The sequence below is a fragment of the Molothrus aeneus genome, chromosome 2 (genome assembly GCF_037042795.1).
Source record: "Molothrus aeneus isolate 106 chromosome 2, BPBGC_Maene_1.0, whole genome shotgun sequence".
Taxonomy (NCBI): Eukaryota; Metazoa; Chordata; class Aves; order Passeriformes; family Icteridae; genus Molothrus; species Molothrus aeneus.
In genome coordinates this window covers 16,592,819-16,614,380 of record NC_089647.1, presented here as the reverse complement: position 1 = coordinate 16,614,380, position 21,562 = coordinate 16,592,819, and the positions used below count along the sequence as shown (strand labels likewise).

Genomic DNA, 21,562 nt, shown 5'->3' with positions numbered 1-21,562 from the left:
AGATCTTCCCATGAAGAGAACTGTTAATGTTTCTCAATAAATGCATTTTACACAATCTTATGGATTTACATCAATGTCTTACTTGCACTTTTTTCTTTTTTCATTTAAATTTGACAGCAGATTCCCAGAATTTACTGAAGCAAAACCAGCAGTCAATCTAATTTCATTTTAATTTCTAATTACCTTTTTTTAACCATACTCAACTTTCCTTGGTTTTGCTATGTTTCAAAGATTAAAATATGAAAACTAATCAAGATGGATCATTGATTAATTTTAAACTAGGTGCTTGAAGTTACTGGCAGATGTTCATTGTCAAATTCTCATGCTTGATAGATCTTTGTCTAACAATTAAGGAAAAAAGGGCTTCCTTCATATTCCACATACCTTTTAAAGTGACAATTTCTGTGGTTTTTTTCTCTAGATTGGAACTACTTTTTCTTTTTTTTATTAATTATCATTTTTTCAGGAGTGGTCCAGAAGCCAAATATAAATCCATGCTGTGCCTTGTATTATTCTTAATCAAGAGACATTTTGGTTATTTTTCTTATCGTAGCTTCTAACGAAATACAGCTACTTCCTTCTGGATACAGAATCCCTGATGCTCCAAAAAGTCCATTGACAGAACTTGGTAATTACTTTCTTTGTAAATATGAGTAAACTTTACTGAAAAAATTATCTTCACAAAGCTTGCTCCCATAAGAGAAGTAATGTAATTAAAACAGTAACACAATCTTATATTGTGCCCCTTTTGGGATGCTCTGTACACCCCTTCGTTGCACAACTGGACTCTAAGCTCGGTGCTTTGGTGCTTGTGTTGGTGATGAGTGGGGATATTTCAGCAAGTTATGAGCATCTGGAGTCCTGTGCTGGGAAGAACACGATGTTTGTGTGGATGCTTTGTTCTTCCTCCCTTCTCTCTTACTTTCTTCTGCTGGGAGACATCTCAGATGTGAGCTCACCGCATAGGGGACCATTTGTATATGGTAGATATTATTTCTGTGTCCTTGTTGTTAACCTAAACTAATTTTTGTCGAGTTCCAAGTGTGCAGTTTTTATAACTGATGTTGTTGAGCTGTTTGTGGCAGGGGGTGTCCAGTGCCAGCCTTAGTCCCACCTCTCACCATCTGATGCCTCTGTTCCTCTATATTGTACCCTGTGTCTCCCTTGCTCAAGACCTCTGATTTCATAACAGGCCCGTATTTTCTCTGTGTTTGTGTTAAAATAGCTCATCCTAGCAAAACTATTACTTGCTGCTGCTTTCAGTATTAACAGCTATTACACTGGTTACCTAGAGGGCCCTTGAATCAGATTCATTTCTATGACATTAAGCATTAGTCAAGAAGTTATTATAGAATAGTGCTGGCTTATTAGGATGGCCTACTTTTTCTTAATCTAGTCTGCAAAATTTTAAAATAATTTCCAGGAATGCCTCTTATGAAATGCATATTTGAAGTAGATTCTCAAGAACATGAAAATAATCTTCATAATCTGTTCTTAATTGGTTAGATTCTCTTGACAGCTCTTTTCCAGATATGTTTGAGGGAATAGGGAGAGACATTTGGTTAAATCCAATTAGAAGCAGCACTGGAAAAAGAGAAACACAGTGATTTAAAAACCTATTTGATATAAATGTAGTTGGAAAACTGAAAATATTAGGGATGTAAAATATTTTTTCTTTCTATAAAAAAAAAAAGAATAATCATATCCTATGTTTGTCTCAGTGGTAAATGTGGAAGAATAGCATTTGAGGGAAAAATAAGTGTTTCATTCAAGTATTTATTATGATTTTGTTCTCATGTCCTCCATTCCCTTTGAATCGTTTCACTCGGCAAAAGTGGGATTTCATTATGAGAGGCTAGGCCCAGCCATTGGGTCAAAGGGAGCATCTGTGCTCTCCATGAAATCACTGCTGAAGTCAAAGATATTCTGTGAGAGTCGGGGCATGGTTATACAGAGGAAATTTCTCTGCACTGTACCTCTGCATGCTTTGGTCACCTGCTGTCATAAAACCAGCAAAGTAAGCAAAATTTAGTTTATGAAATTCAACTGTGTGTGACCTGTATTCTGCCCTAGCTCCCCTGAAGAATTTTTTGTTTATTTTTCCATCTGGATTGTGCTAGAGGGAGATCTCTCCTTTGTTTTGTAGACTTCCTGTGTGGTCAGTATATTTTTGGATTCAAATGTTTCTGAAAAGATAGCTTTGTGAACACGCATTCAGTGTTGTGATGCATCTGGGAAATCTCTTATAGTTCTTGCTGGGTGTAAATGGATCAATGGAAGCTTTTGCCAAAAGCTGTGAATCGTATGGCTTTTGTTGGCAGTGTTTTTTTCTCTAGACATATAGAATAGAATGGTCTCATTTGAAAGGGACCTGCAGTGATCATCTAGTCCAGCTGCTGAGGCCAACTATATCAGGATAGTAACCCGGGATCCAAATTGTTAATGTGATAAGGTAGATTGAAAGTAAATGGGAAAGCAGATCAAATGTGTGAAAAAAAAGCTGTTCACTTTTTGGCATGGATATTCATATTTCCTCTACTGGAAATGAACACTACACCTAATTATTTGAATGGGGGATTTAACAGAAAGAAAAATACTTACTGATCAGTTCATACTGTGAAGTAGGATGAGTAGCAGCACAGCAGTGCAAAACCTGCACATGGTGGAAGCTTGTTCAAGATGGCTTTTGGGTAAGAGTGCCCAATTCCATCTTGGCTCCATTTTCATTAAAGCACACTTCAGGTTATCCATACTTCTAAGTGAAGAAACCAGAAGGTCTTTGTAATAATCCTCATCACAGATAACAGCTAGTAGATGTTGTTACTAACTTCAACTATTATTTCACTGATTTCATTGTACTACTCTTACCTTTTACCATTACAACTTCTTTAAAAATAGTTATACATGTTGCTGTAGTGACTAGTGACCTGCAAGTGGTGTGAATATCAAATGTTGTGTTGTAGCTGCCTTGCTGTAAGTAAAATCCTCTTAAGAAATAAGGGTTCAGCTTGATTAGGTAGGGTATGCTAAATATGAATGGGGTAGAAATTAATGGAGCAAAGAGACATTCAAACAAAAAAACCCTTGTTAGTTACAGTTGAAATTAGATAGATTTTGTATCACTTGCCAGAAGAGTCTGTCTTGGAATGATAAAATTTTGTTTCATGTTTTCTCTTAGCTACTCAGAGTCCAGACTTGGCATCCATATCTCTACCTTCTACAGAAAAAAAAGAGATGGAAATGGGTAATTAACAGATTAGTTCCACAAATTTTTTTCATCTTGGTGTCATATAGATCTGCAAATTTTAATCTTGGCTACCAACATTCACAGAGAGCTGCTTATTCACCATTCGTGTGTCTGTGTAACCAACCACCTGAAGAATGTATCCGTTTTCAGCTTAAAAACTGCCCAAACACAGTGTTGTCATATCTCGTCATCATCTCATTTCTGTGTGTATAGCTGCAGCTCTTACCCAGAAAATTTAATAAGAGAGAATTCCTTGCTGGTAAGAGTTCTTTCAAGCATGTAGCACTTGCATTCCAAGGCTAGAAACCCGTATTTTCCGGCCATCCCCTCTCCTTGTCGCAGACGTTGTGTCACATCTCACTTGAGGCCATCTGCCGTCTTGCTCAGCTTAGCGTTGGCATCTTCTGGAAATGCACAGCTTTTGCTCAGTGTTTGATGCTAATCCATCAAGTCACAGCTCTCTCAGCATTTTAAGCTTAGATTCTTTTTTCAGCTCTTGAGGAAAAACAGACTGTTTCTTCAGGATCCAAACCATCCAGTACCATGGAAGTGCAACCAACCCGACCCGGTAATGGTTCTCATGAGGTTAATCCTCTTGACAGTTGGGAATTTTTGGAGGAGACAGTGCCCCTCATGAAATAGTTTGTTCAGTTTAACATAAATGAAGAATAACTGTGGATAAGAAAGCGCTGCATCAAGTATTAGGTCTCCTTATGACATTCTATGTGAAATACTAAACTAGTACTTCAGGGGGTTTTCCATGTTTGGCAACAGCATGTAATTATTAGTTTTAAAAGTAAATTGGACTTACTGTAAATATCAGATTTAAATAAGACTGTCCACACCCGAGTTTCATAAATAGAATATCCTGATTTGTTGAAAGATTCTGAGTTGTAAGAGATTAATGAAAACCAAAGAAATTCCAACATATTTTGAAATTATCACTCTTCTTTTAGCCTTTCTGTATAAACATAGCTATAGTTCTGCCCAGATTTCTAAACTGGCACTATAAAAACATATCACTGAAGATTCAGATGCTTTCTAGTTGGTCCTTACAAAATTTCTAGTATGTGTTTCTATTATTTTATAGATGTTATTTGCCTGGGGCAACTGACAGTTTTCTAAAATAAGGAAAAAAAATAATAAGATGAGAGCCAGTTGGAAAGATTTCATTTCATTAGCATGCCAATAGTATAATGCCTGATGCATATGTTTTTGGAAGAAATTAACATTGAAGGAAATCCATTACTGATGGGGAGAGATTGATTACAATAGTCAGCTGTTCACATGTCTGACAAAAGGCAGTTTCTATGTTTCATTTTGTCAGGCTCCTATTTTGTCATCTTTTTTCCTTCTCCAGTTTTAGCACCAGGATATTGTCCTTCCTGATCCTAAAAAAAAATTCCATGCAATCACAGTTTGCTACTTTTTTTTAATAATATGTTCTCCTATTTTGAATAGCCTTGTATTTTCACTTTTTAACTCTGTATTTCACCTTTTTATGTGAGTCAGATAAAAATTTGGTTAGAAAATGCATTATGCATTAATGCGTGTTTTTGAAAATAATTTTTAAGTCACACTTAATCAGTTATTGTACATTTCAGACTCTGCCCTTCTGTGGAACATAATATGTTAAGTATTACCCAGAAGTTTTTTCAGCTTCTAAAGGAATATGATGTTGCAGAAGGTTTCTTATCACTTCAAAACAATACAGCATTATTTTTGCTTTTATTTTCCAGCTTCACATGACTTTCTTCATGTTATTTCTACTCCCCAGACTTTTACATCTTCAGAAATATCAGGCACTGGTAAATTTTAATAATATTCTTTCAGAAGCCTTTCATACCCTTTTGATTGGTTGGTGATGAAAAGTTCTTTGCTGCTTCCATGTTGATGATTTCAGACAGCCATTGCATATCGCTTGCCATGGGTGTTGCCCTACATCTTATTTTTTCAACTCCTGTACCACCATCCTCATTCCTGTGATCAGGCAGAGCACAAGTTTAAAGCAAGACTGCAAGTAGCTTGTAGAATAATGCAGTATTGATCAAAGAGGTGTGTCAGGGTTAGGTTTAAATTTTGCAAGGCCTAAGGCTGTTCCAGTCAAGTAAAATACCATGCTTTTTAGTGATAAGATATTTTTATTTCTTTTATCCTGTCAATTTTTCACATACAGTTTACTGTGATTTTTTTTCCTATGTATTATCTTAAAATAAGTCAACACAACTAAGGCCAGACCTTTCCAACTAAGCTATACTTTGAGTTATAGCTTTGGGAATAGATTATTTTTCCTGTAGCCTTAGGTAGGTGAGGAAGCCCAAGCTGACATCTTCAGCTAAGTAATTAGTGATAATATTTGAAATGGAAAAGGAGGTTAATTTTTAAATAAATAGACAAAAAATAATAAATGCTTTGCAGAGTAGTGTAAAGTTTCTCTCCACCAGATGCGCCTTATTAATTTACTTACATGAAATTCTTTCTCAGGTTTGGTTGTTTTGTTTGGGTTTTTTTAACAGCAGCTAGAGATACTACTGATTTGGAAATATCCATGCCTGTAATTACTACAGAGCTTCAGCTATTAGAATGGCATGGAGTAAAATTCAAAAGTTGACCTCAATATAGTTTCAAAATTTTGTTTTCTTTTTTTTTATCCTTGCTGCTATTTTTGGAAGTTTTCTATTGCTTTAGTTGTCACCATCATAGTAATTCATACACTTACTGGTGTTGTTAACTAGATTCTCATCTGTACTTATCATTCATCTTTGTAGATGAAGGATCAGAGGCAAAGATGAGAGTTCCCTTTAGTTGGTTGTGTTTGGTTTTCTCATTGTTAAGATTCCCAGCTGTGAACTTGCCTTTCTTAGTTTTGGGAGTTTTTTCCTGTGCTGAGAAAACTTAGTTTTGAGAGGGAATAAAAAGCTTACACATATTTCTGTGTAATATTTCCATTAAAAGGCAAGCCCCCTAACTACTTTCTGGATCCAAAGGTGTTTTATTACTAAGATTTTTAGGTAATAAGAATTCTCATTAGTATGAATAAAATGGTTCCCACACTGACTTCCACACCAGCCCAACAGTCCATGCGACAGAGTAATGCCCAGCTGACTTCCAAGCAATCTTCCCTCTGCTTCCATTTTAACAAACCCACACCTGTTGGCCAAGTCCTGAGTTATTCAGGTAGCTCTGAGGCGATTAAACCTTTTAACACAGGATTATCTTTCCAGATTTAGGTGAAAGGAAGCCTCATTCTTCAAGAGTCACAACATCTGGCATGCCAGAAATGCCACCAATCTCAGCTGGTAACGATATCTGTCTTTGTAGTTCTCCTCACATCTAGGCAGCCTCTCAAAAGACACAGCAATGCTTTGCTAAATGAAGGGTTTATTCTGACTTGCTCTCTATAAAGCTGGAGAGGCAGAAACTAGTTGCATCTGCTGCAACATTTGAGACATTTGGAATGAAATATTGCAATGATAAGATGAATTTTTTTTTAATGTTGGTAAACAATTAGCTCGTCCGGATTTTCTTGTGAAGGATTGTTTGTATAGATAGATATATTTATATATGTGTAGAGGCCCCATCATTGTTAGGAATGATTAAATAAATGTTAACATGTCAAATTTGCTCCTTTTGCACATTGGAAAACCTCCTCCACCGGCAGAAAAAAGATTTAGCTACAATTCTTAAGCAGGTGCAGACATTTTGGTTAGTGAGTCATTGAGTGTTGCTAGGAAAGGTTCAAGTCCAAGAAAACTGAACAGAAGGATTTCCATTTCCAAAGACTGGGAATATCAACATATCCCAGAGGAATCACTCAGCACTATTTCCTTATTGCCACCAGCTGCATCCAAGGGCATGTTTGTAAACTGTCACAAGTCTTGCCTGCCTTAAACCTGAAACCAAGCCCAAAGCAATGGGTAAATATGCACAGTAGTAGTGAGTACACATAGTCCAGATTTGAGACTAGTTTATGTATTAGGTTGTGCATTCTCCCTGTGCAAAATTAGGATAACAGGGTATGAGGGGATGACATGAGTAAACAGACTTGTTCTTCAGTGCACAAAGACATGTTGAGTTGTACAAGTGTAACTAGTAAAATGTGCTAGAATTCTGTGGAAAATATTTCTTTTTCACCTGCTTGCAAGCATTTAAATACAGAGAGATAAATTCTCTGCACTGTGTTTTATTAGTGCCAGGGACAGTAATTTCTGACCCATAGAATGATTTCATTGATTGTAGGGAAAAGAGAAATCAGATCTTGAATTTTAAATACATAGGTGTGATTCTTGCCATGTTACCTCTGCAAGAACTGTTAGAATCTGTCGAGGAAATGTAAGGAGTGGTTTGATGAATTGGATATTTTGGCATTTTTCTGGTGATGTAGAGCCATTTAGCCACTGAGGCTCAGGGAGTATTGTGTTGGTTGCAACCACAGCAAGACACTTGATTGCGGGTTTGAGTCACAGGGTGCTGTCAGGAAAGGGCAGGTGTGGCCCTAAATACAGACATTTAGAGTGTTGTACTGCTGGTGCTGCTTGTACTGCTGGGGCAAGGCTGAGTGCACATCTCAAGATCATTTCTGTGTCTGACCATAGCAACCGAGAGACCAGCCCTGGAATGGACCTCATCTGCTCCACGGGAAACCACAAGGAAGGGTAAATAGCCAGCAATTCCCTCCTTCACTGCTTCCTTTGGCCATGCTCTTCTCTGCAGTGATGAGCCTGTTCAGATGTGCTGCTGGCCCAAAGAGTGGGTCAGTGATGTGGCTGGACCTTTATGGCTCCTTACTAAAAATCATTCTACCTGCAGATGTTCTGGGGAACTGTTTCTAGGTTTGCTCTCATGCCTTGGCTGCCAGTGCCAGTTGAAAGGCAGCATTGTGCCACCATTGTGGGCAGTGAAGCTGTGACATGGTAGCCTGGCCCAAGCAAGGCCACGTCCCCTTCTTTGTAGCTCTGTCTTGATGTGACCTGTGTGACAGCAGCCTGTGAGAGGAGCTGAAGGCAGTTTCTGTGTTTGATCTTAGCTGCTCGAAGACCGAGGCCGAAGTCCACCACTCCTCCCTCCCCGGCAACTCAACAAACTGTCATGGGTAACTAGCAACAGCCTCCTTTCCCCATTGTCCGCCATCTCTTTCACTGCCCATCACATCTCCCACCCCAAACCACCTGGCATCCTTTGTCTTCTGCCATGGACAGGATGGAGTCTCTTTGGTGCAGCTTGGCTTGCCAAAGCACTGGCTACAGTGGTTCTGCAATTCTCTTGTTTGATCCCACGCTTTTTCCATGGCCCGTGAGCATTTTCTGCAGGACGCATGTGACATTCTGCAGAGAGACCACATGGCTGCACCTGGCCCTCAGCTCCATTCCCCTGCTTCTTTGTGTTTGGGTGGTGGGTCTTGCTTTCTCTGATGCATTCAAACACAATGCACAAGAACACACCATAGCAGCTCAGCCACCCTCCAGGCATTCCTTGGGCAAGGCTGCACCTCTTGGTTTCCTCACCACTGACGTTCAAGGCCGCCGGTTTTCTTCTGCCTATGCCCTTCCATTGCCATCACCTGGAACTGGGAATGCTCTGCCCTGCTGCTGCTTTTGAGGTTGTGTTATTTTTATTATTTTTTAATTGATACCTCATTTCAGCTTTTGGTGAATCTTGGTATGTTTCTTCATGGTTTAAGACACTGGCAACCTCTGGAACTAATATTTTTTCTCGCAGATCTAACAACTATGCAAGGCAGCAGTGCCCAAGAGATAATGTGCTTTTAGCCAACCTGTTACTTCTCTCGGGCCTCCATTGTGATAAACCTTCAGTGTAGATATAAATGGGGCCATACATGCAAGCCCTATTTAGTTCAGGCATTGCCTGTGGCACTTATCAACAGTGAGGGAGTTGCTTGTGGCAACAGCTCCTTTCACACTGCAGGTGTGCAAGACCAGTCCTGTGTCCTTGCAGTATTTTTGGCCCATGGGGAAACAAAGTATTACATGAGCAGGCTCGTGTGCCTAAAACCTGAAGTTGAGTGCGAGTTAAAAATGTAATGAACAGTAAAAAGTGACTTGGCACTTTTGTCTGGAGTAGTCTTGCTTTCATATCAACTGAGATATTTCACACACTTCAGGATCTTTTCCAGGGAATTTACATTCCCTACTTTGCATTACTTGAGGTAATTTTCTGAGGTTTCTTGTTTTTACAGTGGAGAAATCAGATACTTGTAATTATAACAAGGCATATAAATTTGGCTGGGCTAAGGATATTAATTTCTGTTTCCCTGCCTGGTGATGTTGTCTGAATCACTTTTTATATTCTCTTATTTTTGCCAAAATTTTAAATTGGATTTTTTCCAGTATCTTCATCTCATAAATTCACTTTCTCCTTGACTCCTCTTGGCCAGTGTTCTTGTACTTATTCAGTCTTGCATTCCTTCTAACCACATGGGAATTTTTTCCATATTCCTTGTGTCATTCTGTTTAATTTTTTGCATTGGATTTTTTTGTGGGTTTACACATCTTTGCATATTAACATATTCATTTTTAAAATTCTGCTAATTTTGCAAAACATATCTTTTTTCTGTTTTTTATTGTTTGTACTCTAAACCATTGAGTCCATGGTTGCAGATGATGCCATGGTATGATGGTTCATGTATTTTTTAAATAATAAGCCACCATTTTTTCCAGCCTCACATGACTTCCTTCATGTTACTTCTACTCCCCAAACTTCTACATCTGGAAAAATGTCAGAGCGAGAGACTGGTAAATGGCATTTATTTTATACTCTGTCCTTGATTTTTCTTGATATTTGAGTGGTACAATTTTGATGTCTCTTATATATCCTCTATTTTTAATGTTATCTCCAGTAATCTTTCATTTGTTCATTATGGCTTCATGTTATTTGTAGTAATCACCAGTGTATAATTAGTAGTTCTAGCCTCAAGTAAGTGATCCTGATGCCACCTGGCGCTTTCAGGCTAATATTGTATTACTGAAGGGTTCTGATGTGGTCAGTGGGGCAGAATTTAGCACTTAAGAGGAAACTCTCAGGCTTTGATGAATTTTGGGATATCAGCATAACAGTTATCCTTTGTAGTGGGAAAGTTTTTCTTTACCTAGTAGACACATTTAAAGAGATTCATTGGTTGGTCTTTGATTTCCTGTTCACAACTTTGTGAAGTAGTCTCTGATACTTAAAAGGCTGCTGCAGTACATAATTTTGGTCCTAAAAGCTATTTCTACAGTTACTTCTGCTAATAATTTATTATTTCCCTCCATTTATTCATGAAGAATATAGATTTTTAGGCACAATTTATGCATTTGTATTTAAGCATGAGATTTCCCCAGCATATAGTCATAAAAAATAGTAGAAGCTTGCTGTGAGGTTCTCATCCTTGGTTCTGTTCATGCTAGCATGATTTAAAAAGTGACATTTTATTACATCAGTGTATCAAACACACTCTCTTTCTGGGGACCAATCAAACGGAATTGAGTAAATGAGCATTGACGTAGTTCATCATCTGAAGATTAGCTAATTACAACATGCATACATTATTTGTGTTTTCTCTGGTCTTAATTGGCTACAGTTTGGTCAGTGTTCTTTTAGCTTCCCTTCACAGATAAATTTAGAAAAGCTTTCATCTATTGTAGGATTCACACTGAACACAAACATGATGCAGCTGTACTAATACTCAGTGGGTGGTGCTGACAGTTATCTTGCCTCTGCATGAACACAAGACCTTTGTTTTCTTTTGAAGCTGAGAACTCTGTCTATCCAAGGTCATTTCTATCTTCAGTAGGCAGAAAACTTTTAGCAGTTTATCAGGCATGACTTTGCTGTTGCCTTCAGTACTGTTCTCACCAAGTTACCGCAGCCTTCTCTCTTGATTTAAAGAACTGGGCTACTTAGATTACTTATTACTTGGCCTTACACGTTATTAAATCATGAGTGTTCTTAACATTAAGAGTACCCACTCTTCATTTTTTCATATAATACCACTCATATAAATGTTTCTTTCATGCTCTAGGCTGCATGATTTCTCTAATGGAAATGGTTGTCTAAGGGGCTGATAGAATCTGGGTTTGTTGGGGTTTTTTGTGTTTTGTTTGTTTGTTTGTTGTTTTGTTTTGTTTTGTTTGGTAGTTGTTGTTGGGTTTTGGGTTTTAGGTTTTTTTAAATTTGTGTTTTTATTAATATATTGTCAGAAAAACCTAAAAATATTTTTAAGCCTTTATCTGGCGAAGGATGGCCTGTCTCAAAAAGCCTGCTTCTATCAAAGTAGCTTTGTGGCAGTTGCAGGGAAAATCTGATTCTTGGCCAAAATATGAATTTTTGGGAAAATGTTTTGATACCACCTGTGTGAAAATTGTGTGCATGCTGTATCAAAATCATACTGGGCATTTGCAACTCCTTAGTTAAAAGATTTTTCTGGCACATCCAAACTAAAGTGTAGAGGAGAAGGGGTCTACTGTCAGCTGTTGCTATTGGATGGAATTTTAAAATCAGATGCAGACAGTTGGCCTCGTAGCTAATGCCTAAAATTAGATGTTATGTATCCAAAAAAAAATTACTCCATGAGACAAAAATGTAGTAGGCTACCACAAATATCAATTAGAAGTGTGCACACAAGATCATAAAATAAATATATGTCCCTTGGACCTGCTAAGGGCTGAAGATCACCTTATCTAAAGGCTGATTTCACTAACTGTTTCAAGATTATTTTCATATTTGATCTTAGCTACCCAGGGATCAGGCCTGAAGATCACTTCTCATCCCTCCATGGAAACCAGAGGGAGTGTCATGGGTAAATAGCTTATAATTCCATTAGCTTTTCCATTGCTTGCCATCCCTTCCAGCAGCTGTGGAGAGTGCCAAGCTTCATTCAGACACGTTGCTCCAAAGACTGCTTGATGCTGGGCTTTCTCCCCACACTCCACCCACACCCCTGCTCAACTCAGCCATTTCTGTGCAGTCTAAACTGGAAAATAATTCCCCACAGTGACTGAACAGCAATCCACAAATAGACCTCTGCTAGCTTATTTTGCCTCTAGGTTTCTTCTGGCAACTGCAGTTTTCTTTCAAAGAATAAGTGCTTTAAAAAAGAGGCCAGTGAGAAGAAGATTGCCTCACATGAGCTACTGGAATTGACTATCCTTCATTTCACACCAGCTTCAGTGTTCATGTAACACCTCATTTCTCATTTGATCTTTACAGCTGCTGTCACCTTGCTTGATCTCACATCAATGTTGTCTTGAGCTAATAGCCAAATACTGTGGATCTGAAGCCAGTTCTAATTTTAACTCCAGATTTTCTTTCAGCTTTTGATGAAAATCAGCACATTTCTTCAAGACCTGAAACATCAGGCATCCAAGAAATACCATCAGCTATACCTGGTAATACTTGAAAAATGTGATTTTAAATAGAAATTTCCCCAGAGATTTTAATCAAAAAATTTGTATATTGTTAGTTAAGTTTAATATTACTCAAAATAGCTTGATAACTGTTGTAATTAGGTTGCTCTCTCAAATACCAGACTAATTTAGGGAATTTTGCGTGAAACAGTAAATATTTTTTTCTGGTTTTGGCTTATATTTCTGGTATATTTACAAGTCTGTATTGCTGTGTTTGGCGTTAATGGGCATGTCTTATTACATAAAGTAGAGTTTTCTTTCTAAGTTGCAATACTGCAGAGGAGTATAGTGAAAGGTAATATAAGTTTTGTATAAATCCCTGAATGAAACCATTCTAAGTTGGAACTGTTGAGTAAGCCCTTAGAAATAGCAGGAACAATAGCAATGAACATAGAGAGTTCAAAATAGTGGAGATTAGACTCTAAAATGCTTTAATTTGAATATATTTAAAACAGTGATTAAGTTAGACATTTGGCTGCAAGAAAGGGAGACTGCATAGGCACAAGGCTAATAGAAACAAAAATGTGCAATGTCAAGTGTATTACTATATTGCTTGAGTACAGCTTTGCAAATAAAAGGCACAACACTGTCATTAAAGAAAACATTTGCAACAAATTGCTCTTGACCAGACACTTCCATGGTAGATCTGATGCTTCCAAACACCCTTGAAACCTGTTATACCAGATCCCAGTGAAATTGAACTGGTGGATTAATGGTATTTTATTGACATTTAAATGAATTACACCTAATAGTATGTAATAATCTATATAGTTTTCCTGTTCTTCCTTATCAGCATTTATCCTTTAGGCTTCTTCTACTTTCTCAATTCATAAAATAATCTAATTTATCAATACCTTACAAAATGGGACACTGAACAAATGCAATTTTATCAGTGCTCAAAATTCTGTTTTGTTTAGTGTCCCTGCAAGAAGAAATATTTAATTTCCATTCAATAATGACAATTTCCTCCAAAGTCTGTTTCAAGTTGTTACCAAAACCCTCTCGCAGCAAAAAGTAGTTAGGTTTAATTTTCAACACACTGCCACTTGCTGCCTTTTTTCCTGCTGTGAACACATTTTCTTTGAAGTCCAAATGGCCAGCCTGTTAAAGGACAATTTTTTATCTTCACTTCTTGATCAGCAGCTAGAAAGCATTTTTGGTTCAAGGTGCAAAAAGACTGATCTTTTTCACCCACTGGTATGAATTTCTTCCTTGTGTTGGTGTAATTTAAACTCCAGAAAGGGTTGAAGAAGATTCTTTGGAGTTCACTCTAGCATCAGATACTGGATCTGCTTGTCACCATATTGGGACACATCTTTCTCCTTATTCACATAATACAGAAAGGACTTTGAAGCGTCCAGTATCTTGCTTGTGCTTGCAGTGACATCATCCTGAACAACACAGCTTGTGTGTTTGCTATCCCAGCAACAGTCAGATTCCTCAGCACTTTAAATCCAGATTTTCTGTGCAGCTCTTAATGAAACACAGACAGTTTCTCAATTCCCATCTAAAGCATCTGGAGTCACGGAAATACCATCAGCTCAGTCTGGTATTGACATTTCTTGCAAACTGAGTGTTCTTGAAGGGTTCCCAGGATGCTTTTGGTGAAATGTTGATTTCCTTTAATTTGGGGATAAGAACAACTGCAAGATAAAAATTCTGCATCGAGTGCTATTTTTGTTTAAAGCAATATCTATGATGTTTAAAATACTGGATTATGAACTTCTTTCCAAATTCTGAGTTCCCCTTTACAGTACTAATTGGTGGTATTAGCCATGATTGTCACTGACCAGTTATGTATTATTTAAGGTCATAGAACTTTACCATGTGATACTGTGGGGCTTGTAACCAAACTTTAATTTCTCTACTATATGCAGTGTATCATGATACAGATAGCTGTAGTATTGCTTCAAGTCATACTCTTTTTTATTTTCTAATTACTTTTTCATTACCAAAGTGTATTTCCATGGCTATTGATATTTAAGACATTGTCCTGGTCAGTAGCAGTGCTGGGGGCAGACAGTGACATGTGCAGGAAATTCTCTGTGGATTTATCTTCTATAAATATTGTTTATGTTCAATTGTGGTTTTAAAACAACTTAATGGTTGTTCAAGTTGTAAATCCTGAAGTTGCATAGAATATTCAAGCATATTTCTCATTAAGGAGGACTATCCAGCTATGACAAAAATCCTTTTAGGGAGATTAAAGGTAGCATAGTTAACACTGCAAACTCAAGGTCAGGGTTAGGGGCTTTTTTAAACAGCTTGAGACTTGATAGTCTAGCTATATCTAGGGGGAAAAAACCCCTTTATTTGGAAAGATAAAGGTTTGTTGGCTTTCCTAATGTGTCCTAAATGATCCAGTCAATTTCTTTCATATTTTCTTCCTCTATAGGACAAATTTAATGCTGAACACATGAACTCTCCTTTTTTTTCTCCTGATATACTCAGAACCTTGTCTTCTACTGCAGATCTGTATAGATATTTGTAAATGTTCTATAGTATCCCCCTGTACATTAACAAGTAGGTACTTCTTTTTATATTTGCCATCATAACAGTTATGCTAAGCACTTCTTTAAACCAGTGGTAGACAAGGAGAAGATATTCAGAAGATGTACTTGTGAAACTCATATTATTTCCATTTTTCAGCAAAAAAATTAAGATGGAGAGGACAATAAGTAACCCTGTGCCACAGAGAAGTGTGTAGTCAGGTGAAAAGGGATACATTTCTAAAACTCTTTCAATCCACCCCCTGGTCAATTTACCCTACAAACTTTTGATGTATTTTTGAAAGATTTTATTCGCTAAGACTGGAGGAGTCTAACAGAATTTTCAGAACAAGAGCTCCTTGTTCGAAATATTCTCTTTGTTGGTCCATCAGATTTGTGCTCTTCTACTTTTTCTGTACTGTGTTCTTGCAAGTGTCGTGACAGTGTCCAAACTTTGATTCCATTTTCTGAGATAAACTGTTTGACTATCATCTGTTTGTGTTAGGAATTTGTTCTGTGCTTTTATGAATTTGTTCTATGCTTTTCAATAATACATTCTTAGACAAGAGAAGGGATTTTTATTGGGATCTTTGCATTCACTGTTGTAATTTCCATATCTGTTCACTAATTACTGTGTGGTAAATGTGACTCTTCTTGTAACTTATCCTTGTCTTCCAGGGTCTATATGAAATTCTGTCTGTTCAAAGTACTTCATAGTACTTCATACCTGTTCAGAATGAAAACTTGTAAATTAATCAAGCTGCTCTACTAGAGATTCTTATGGATTTTGGTTAAGAAGGCACAAGTTGGTTTTCTTCTACAAGGGTGCCCAACTCATGATGGAAATCCTTATTAAGTTCACCTTTATGCATTTTTCATTGGAGAGCCTATTGTTTCTCTTTTTTTTTTTTTTTACAGGCATATATATGTTTAGGCCATATTCATTTTTAAGTGTGGTGAAGTATATAATAATCAGAGCTAGTTAATAGTTTTTCAGATTAAATATAAGGTGGGCAAACAAAAGTACTGGCTATATATTCATTGACTAGTTTGCAATTTATATTTGGAAAATATTTGATGCCTGAAAAAGGATTTTGGAATGTATCATTTACTGCAGTTAAAAGCAGCTCTGGAGCATCATGACTGCCACTATTGTGCAATAGGAGCAGTGTTTAGCTAGTGCTGGGGGTTTGTGGTAATATCAAGTGACTATTAACTGATGTAGGATTTATTTGGTAGAAAGAACATACGTGAGAAACCACAATTTAAATATTTACTTATTTGGGTGTGATTGAAGTTATGCTTTCATATGCATTGAGAGACTGCCATAATATCTCAAGATAGTTTCCATCTCTAACCTTAGCTCTCCCAAGACCAGTTCTGGAGCCCACATCTTTTCCTTTCCTGAAAACCACGAGGACAGTAATGGGTAAACAGTGATTCCATCCTAATTTCTATCATTTCACAATACTTAAATAAGAAAAGCTGTACTTTAAAATTTAGTCCAAACATTTCAGTTCTTTTGCTGATAGTGGCAATGCCAAACATTTCAGCAAGGTCATCAGTCATTTATGTAAATGATGAGATACTTAATTATTAGGCTTCTCAATTACTCTTCCTCATTTTCCTCTCTATAGACTTAGTTCAGTAAAAGATTAACTGTCTGTATACTACATTAATTCAACTAAGCCCTCCAGATTTTGAAGTTGAATAACTTTATAATGAATGCAAATAGTTCTGTAAAAATCTGAGTGTAATATGGACTTTAATCACACAGTTCCATACTGACTCATCTTTAAAAAAAAAAAATTAGTCACTATTTCTAAAAGTTTTCTGGTTTAATCTTAGTTACTAAGAGACCAAAGCTGAAATCTTCTTCTTCTTCCCTTGCAAGCCAAGGAACAGTGGAGGGTAAAAATATATTTTAATTTTTTTCTTTTTTCTTGATGTCGTTTGACGTAATTTTCACTTGCTTTAAGCAATATCTGTGGTTTGTTAACGCACTTTAGAACACTTGCCATACTAATGGCACAGTCATGATGTTTGAACATGTTTTTTTCCATCACTTGAAAAGTCAGTTTTGAATGGACCAGTGACAAAAAGAATTTATCACAGAATTCCTGTGTGACTCTATACGCAGGTGTTATTTTGAAAATTCTTTTTAGAATGAAATATTCCAATGTGGCAGAAACATAATTTTGTGTCTTCTTACTAACGTTGATTTGTTAGCATACAGAACATTTTTAAATCTTTTTGAATGAGGACTAAAGTTCAAGCTTGATGAATAGGCATGTCAATCAATTATTTATAGACTAACTGTAAAGAAGAAGGGGAATTATATTTCATGGGGAATTATATTTCACAGGGAATTGCAACGCCTTTCATGTGAATGATCAGAGCTTATATATGCTGTTACATGTAAAAAACATTAATAGAGGAAACAGTAAGAAAATACTTCCATAAATTACTGAACTTTTAAGAAAGGTTGGAGTTATGACCGCATATTGATAGCACAATGTGCAGTTTATTTCTCATGCTTGAAAAATTAGTAATTAGCATTTGCAGCTGCTTGCATTGGAGACATACCCCGCACTTGTCATCCTGAATTTTGAATTCAAAGATGAGTCATGGCTCATGCTCTGTCCGCATTTCCTGCTGGTTTTGCATCTTCCAAGGAAGTGTAAGGAGTGGTTTGATGAATTGGATATTTTGGCATTTTTCTGCTGATGTGGAGCCATTTAGCCACTGAGGCTCAGGGAGTATTGTGTTGGTTGCAACCACAGCAAGACACTTGATTGCGGGTTTGAGTCACAGGGTGCTGTCAGGAAAGGGCAGGTGTGGCCCTAAATACAGACATTTAGGGTGTTGTACTGCTGGTGCTGCTTGTACTGCTGGGGCAAGGCTGAGTGCACATCTCAAGATCATTTCTGTGTCTGACCATAGCAACCGAGAGACCAGCCCTGGAATGGACCTCATCTGCTCCACGGGAAACCACAAGGAAGGGTAAATAGCCAGCAATTCCCTCCTTCACTGCTTCCTTTGGCCATGCTCTTCTCTGCAGTGATGAGCCTGTTCAGATGTGCTGCTGGCCCAAAGAGTGGGTCAGTGATGTGGCTGGACCTTTATGGCTCCTTACTAAAAATCATTCTACCTGCAGATGTTCTGGGGAACTGTTTCTAGGTTTGCTCTCATGCCTTGGCTGCCAGTGCCAGTTGAAAGGCAGCATTGTGCCACCATTGTGGGCAGTGAAGCTGTGACATGGTAGCCTGGCCCAAGCAAGGCCACGTCCCCTTCTTTGTAGCTCTGTCTTGATGTGACCTGTGTGACAGCAGCCTGTGAGAGGAGCTGAAGGCAGTTTCTGTGTTTGATCTTAGCTGCTCGAAGACCGAGGCCGAAGTCCACCACTCCTCCCTCCCCGGCAACTCAACAAACTGTCATGGGTAACTAGCAACAGCCTCCTTTCCCCATTGTCCGCCATCTCTTTCACTGCCCATCACATCTCCCACCCCAAACCACCTGGCATCCTTTGTCTTCTGCCATGGACAGGATGGAGTCTCTTTGGTGCAGCTTGGCTTGCCAAAGCACTGGCTACAGTGGTTCTGCAATTCTCTTGTTTGATCCCACGCTTTTTCCATGGCCCGTGAGCATTTTCTGCAGGACGCATGTGACATTCTGCAGAGAGACCACATGGCTGCACCTGGCCCTCAGCTCCATTCCCCTGCTTCTTTGTGTTTGGGTGGTGGGTCTTGCTTTCTCTGATGCATTCAAACACGACAGCGTTCCTAAGAGGCAAACCCAGCTGGGCTGGCACAACAGGACCCACCTTTCCATTGCCATCACCTGGAACTGTGAATGCTCTTCTCTGCTGCTGCTTTTGAGGCCATGTTAGGGTACTAAGATCAAAACCTCATTTCAGCATTTGGTGAATCATAGGATGTTTCTTCATAGTTGGAGACACCAGCTGTCTGTGGCAGTAATATTTCTTGCAGCTCTGGTAGTGATGTGGGAAAGGAATTGTCCCAAGAGATATTGTGTTTTTAGCCAGCCTGCTCCTTCTCTTGGGCCTAGATTTTGGTAAAGCTTAGTGTGGAGATAAAAGGGGCCACATGTGCAAAACCACATTTAATTCCGGCTTTGGCTATGGCAATTTCACTTCTCTTGTAATGTGATCTCTTCTTCATATTTCTTCTAGCAGCTTCTTCATCATTTTCATCATCAGTGCATTTTCACACATTTACATTAGGAAATCCATGGCATGTTCATTTGAGATGTTTTCCTTTCCCGAATCCCTAGTTTCTTAGTCATGTCTTGAAACCTGTTCAGTGTATATGTTCAGATTTTGCGAAAAAATGTTTTGTTTTGGTTTTCTTTTTCCAGCTTCACTGGACGCTAATCATATTAGTTTCCTGTCCCAAACTTCTGCATCTGCAGAAATATCAAAAACAGAGACTGGTAAATTGTATTTATGGTACTTCCATTGCTTAGTGTTTGGTTTTGCATGAAGGATGTTACAGTTACAGGCTGTTTGCCCTGATTGCTTGGTGTCTGAAGCAGAATTTTGCTTGCAGTGTCTGATAGGCTCTATAATTACATGGTGATATTTTGTGGAATAGGATCGGATACAAATGAAACCACAGGAATTTATATTTTTTGTATGGTTTTAAGCTGTTGAATAGATTAGGACCAAAAGGACCAATAGCTCGATGGGTTCATTATCAGTTATAAAGATATGTTCTTGACCGGGGCATTTCACCATGGGGGATTTTCTGTTAGCCATATTGTACACATTAATTTGCAGTTTTCTCTATTCATAAGATTTTTTTCAGATTATGTTTCTATTGCACCTTGAAACTTCTATTGCTGGGGTCATAGGTATTCAAGAACATATTTGTATTCATTACAGAGGTAGGAATGTGCAAGAGATAAGAAGGAAAATTATCCTAAACCTGGCTGTCAATATTTCAACAGTTTTGTGTTAGATTTTATGCCTCAGTCTGTCTCTTCTATCTATCACAGAAGTTTTTTTAATTTGTATTATGTCAATTAGGTAAAATTCCACAAATGACAAATTTCATGATGTGTAGTACTTTAAAATCCATTAGTCAAAATACTGGCTTTTGTTATATTGAAACATGTTAAGCTTTGACAAGAGTAATACCTGGTTTTACAAATTCATATTTGCATGTATTTAAAGTATATAGGTCTCTTTCTATGGGTGCAGGTGAAGTCAAAAGCACAGGTTTTTTTTCATGTTAAATGGGTACAGCGCAATTGACTCCTGTTGATAAATCTGCTTTTAGGGGGACTGCAGTTCCTGTCAGGTTGTGTCTATTAGGTCCATGTAACATCTTCAAAACTTTGAAGTTTTGTTACTTTCTTTTTAAATTGGAAATACATGAAACTCTGTTATAGTGGTGTTGGCATCTTGCGAAGCAATGTAAAGCAATCTTTCTTTTTCTGATTTTTGCCCCCCTTGCTATGTCTGCATCAATATGCACCTGTCTCAGGGGTATTTACATTTTTCCACAGTTACAAGTTCAGCTGACCTGGAAAAGCCTATGCCTCCATTTTCCAGAACACCTCATGTGCTAACAACTACTGCGGGTAATAGTAATGCATTAGCTTTTCAGTTAAACCCCTTTTGATGTTTGGACAGCCATTTCTGAAATGTTATTAATCCTAGGCATTTTCACCATCCTCCATGTTGTCTCCTGTGAGAGTCATGATCATTGAAAGCATCCTTTTTTACATGAAAACTTGCACTTTCTCCTGAGAAACTCACTTGGTAGTGTTTCTGATCTCACATTCACTTCTCAAAAAGCTTCTAGGGCTATTTTGAGATATACTTGCATGAAGTAAACCTGGTTTAATGCTACTAAAATATGTTTAATACTACTACTGACTAAATCTTAATAAGAATTCTTAAATTACTTGTTGCTTTCTTACAAGCCTAATTGTTATATGCTCAGTTAGAACACATGTTTTTATACCAAATATTGTCTTGACAGCATAGGAAGCTCCTTTCTTACTATTTTTTTGCTGTTTAACAATTTTTTTAACTTCACCCTTGTTTTTCATGTGTGTATGACAGATTATATGACATTAAAATTCACTAAAAATATTGACACAAAAAGTGCTGGAGAGAACTAAGGCAGGTGCTTTTCTTCATGGAAATAAACTTGCAGTGTTTTTTAGTTTTTATAGTTTTTGGATTGGGGGAGGATTGAGTACTTTATAATTGTGGTATTAGAAGGTTTTATCTTTGTATTTTCTGGTTCACTTTAAGCTGTGTGGACCATGTGGTGGAAAGCAATGTTAGCTTTGACTGGCTGACAATTTAGTTTTAATTCTCACTTTAAGCACTACCTTCAGCTCACACTCTAATCCAATACTGCTCCATTCCTGAGGTAAGGTGTGCTTATGGT

At 37.7% G+C, this 21,562-nt stretch overlaps 1 protein-coding gene across 1 annotated transcript in view; it reads left to right on the top strand.

Moving 5' to 3' along the window:
• The window catches only part of ABI3BP (ABI family member 3 binding protein), a 137,219-nt gene that overhangs the window by 56,254 nt on the left and 59,403 nt on the right, over positions 1 to 21,562 (top strand). The window contains exons 12-26 of the mRNA XM_066572001.1: positions 554 to 628; positions 3,179 to 3,244; positions 3,741 to 3,815; positions 4,987 to 5,055; positions 5,767 to 5,833; positions 6,458 to 6,546; positions 7,843 to 7,902; positions 8,274 to 8,339; positions 9,925 to 9,999; positions 11,976 to 12,041; positions 12,544 to 12,630; positions 16,501 to 16,566; positions 18,512 to 18,577; positions 19,515 to 19,589; positions 20,667 to 20,741. Coding sequence (XP_066428098.1) covers positions 554 to 628; positions 3,179 to 3,244; positions 3,741 to 3,815; positions 4,987 to 5,055; positions 5,767 to 5,833; positions 6,458 to 6,546; positions 7,843 to 7,902; positions 8,274 to 8,339; positions 9,925 to 9,999; positions 11,976 to 12,041; positions 12,544 to 12,630; positions 16,501 to 16,566; positions 18,512 to 18,577; positions 19,515 to 19,589; positions 20,667 to 20,741 — 1,077 coding nt within the window. The remainder of the gene's footprint in view (positions 1 to 553; positions 629 to 3,178; positions 3,245 to 3,740; positions 3,816 to 4,986; positions 5,056 to 5,766; positions 5,834 to 6,457; positions 6,547 to 7,842; positions 7,903 to 8,273; positions 8,340 to 9,924; positions 10,000 to 11,975; positions 12,042 to 12,543; positions 12,631 to 16,500; positions 16,567 to 18,511; positions 18,578 to 19,514; positions 19,590 to 20,666; positions 20,742 to 21,562) is intronic.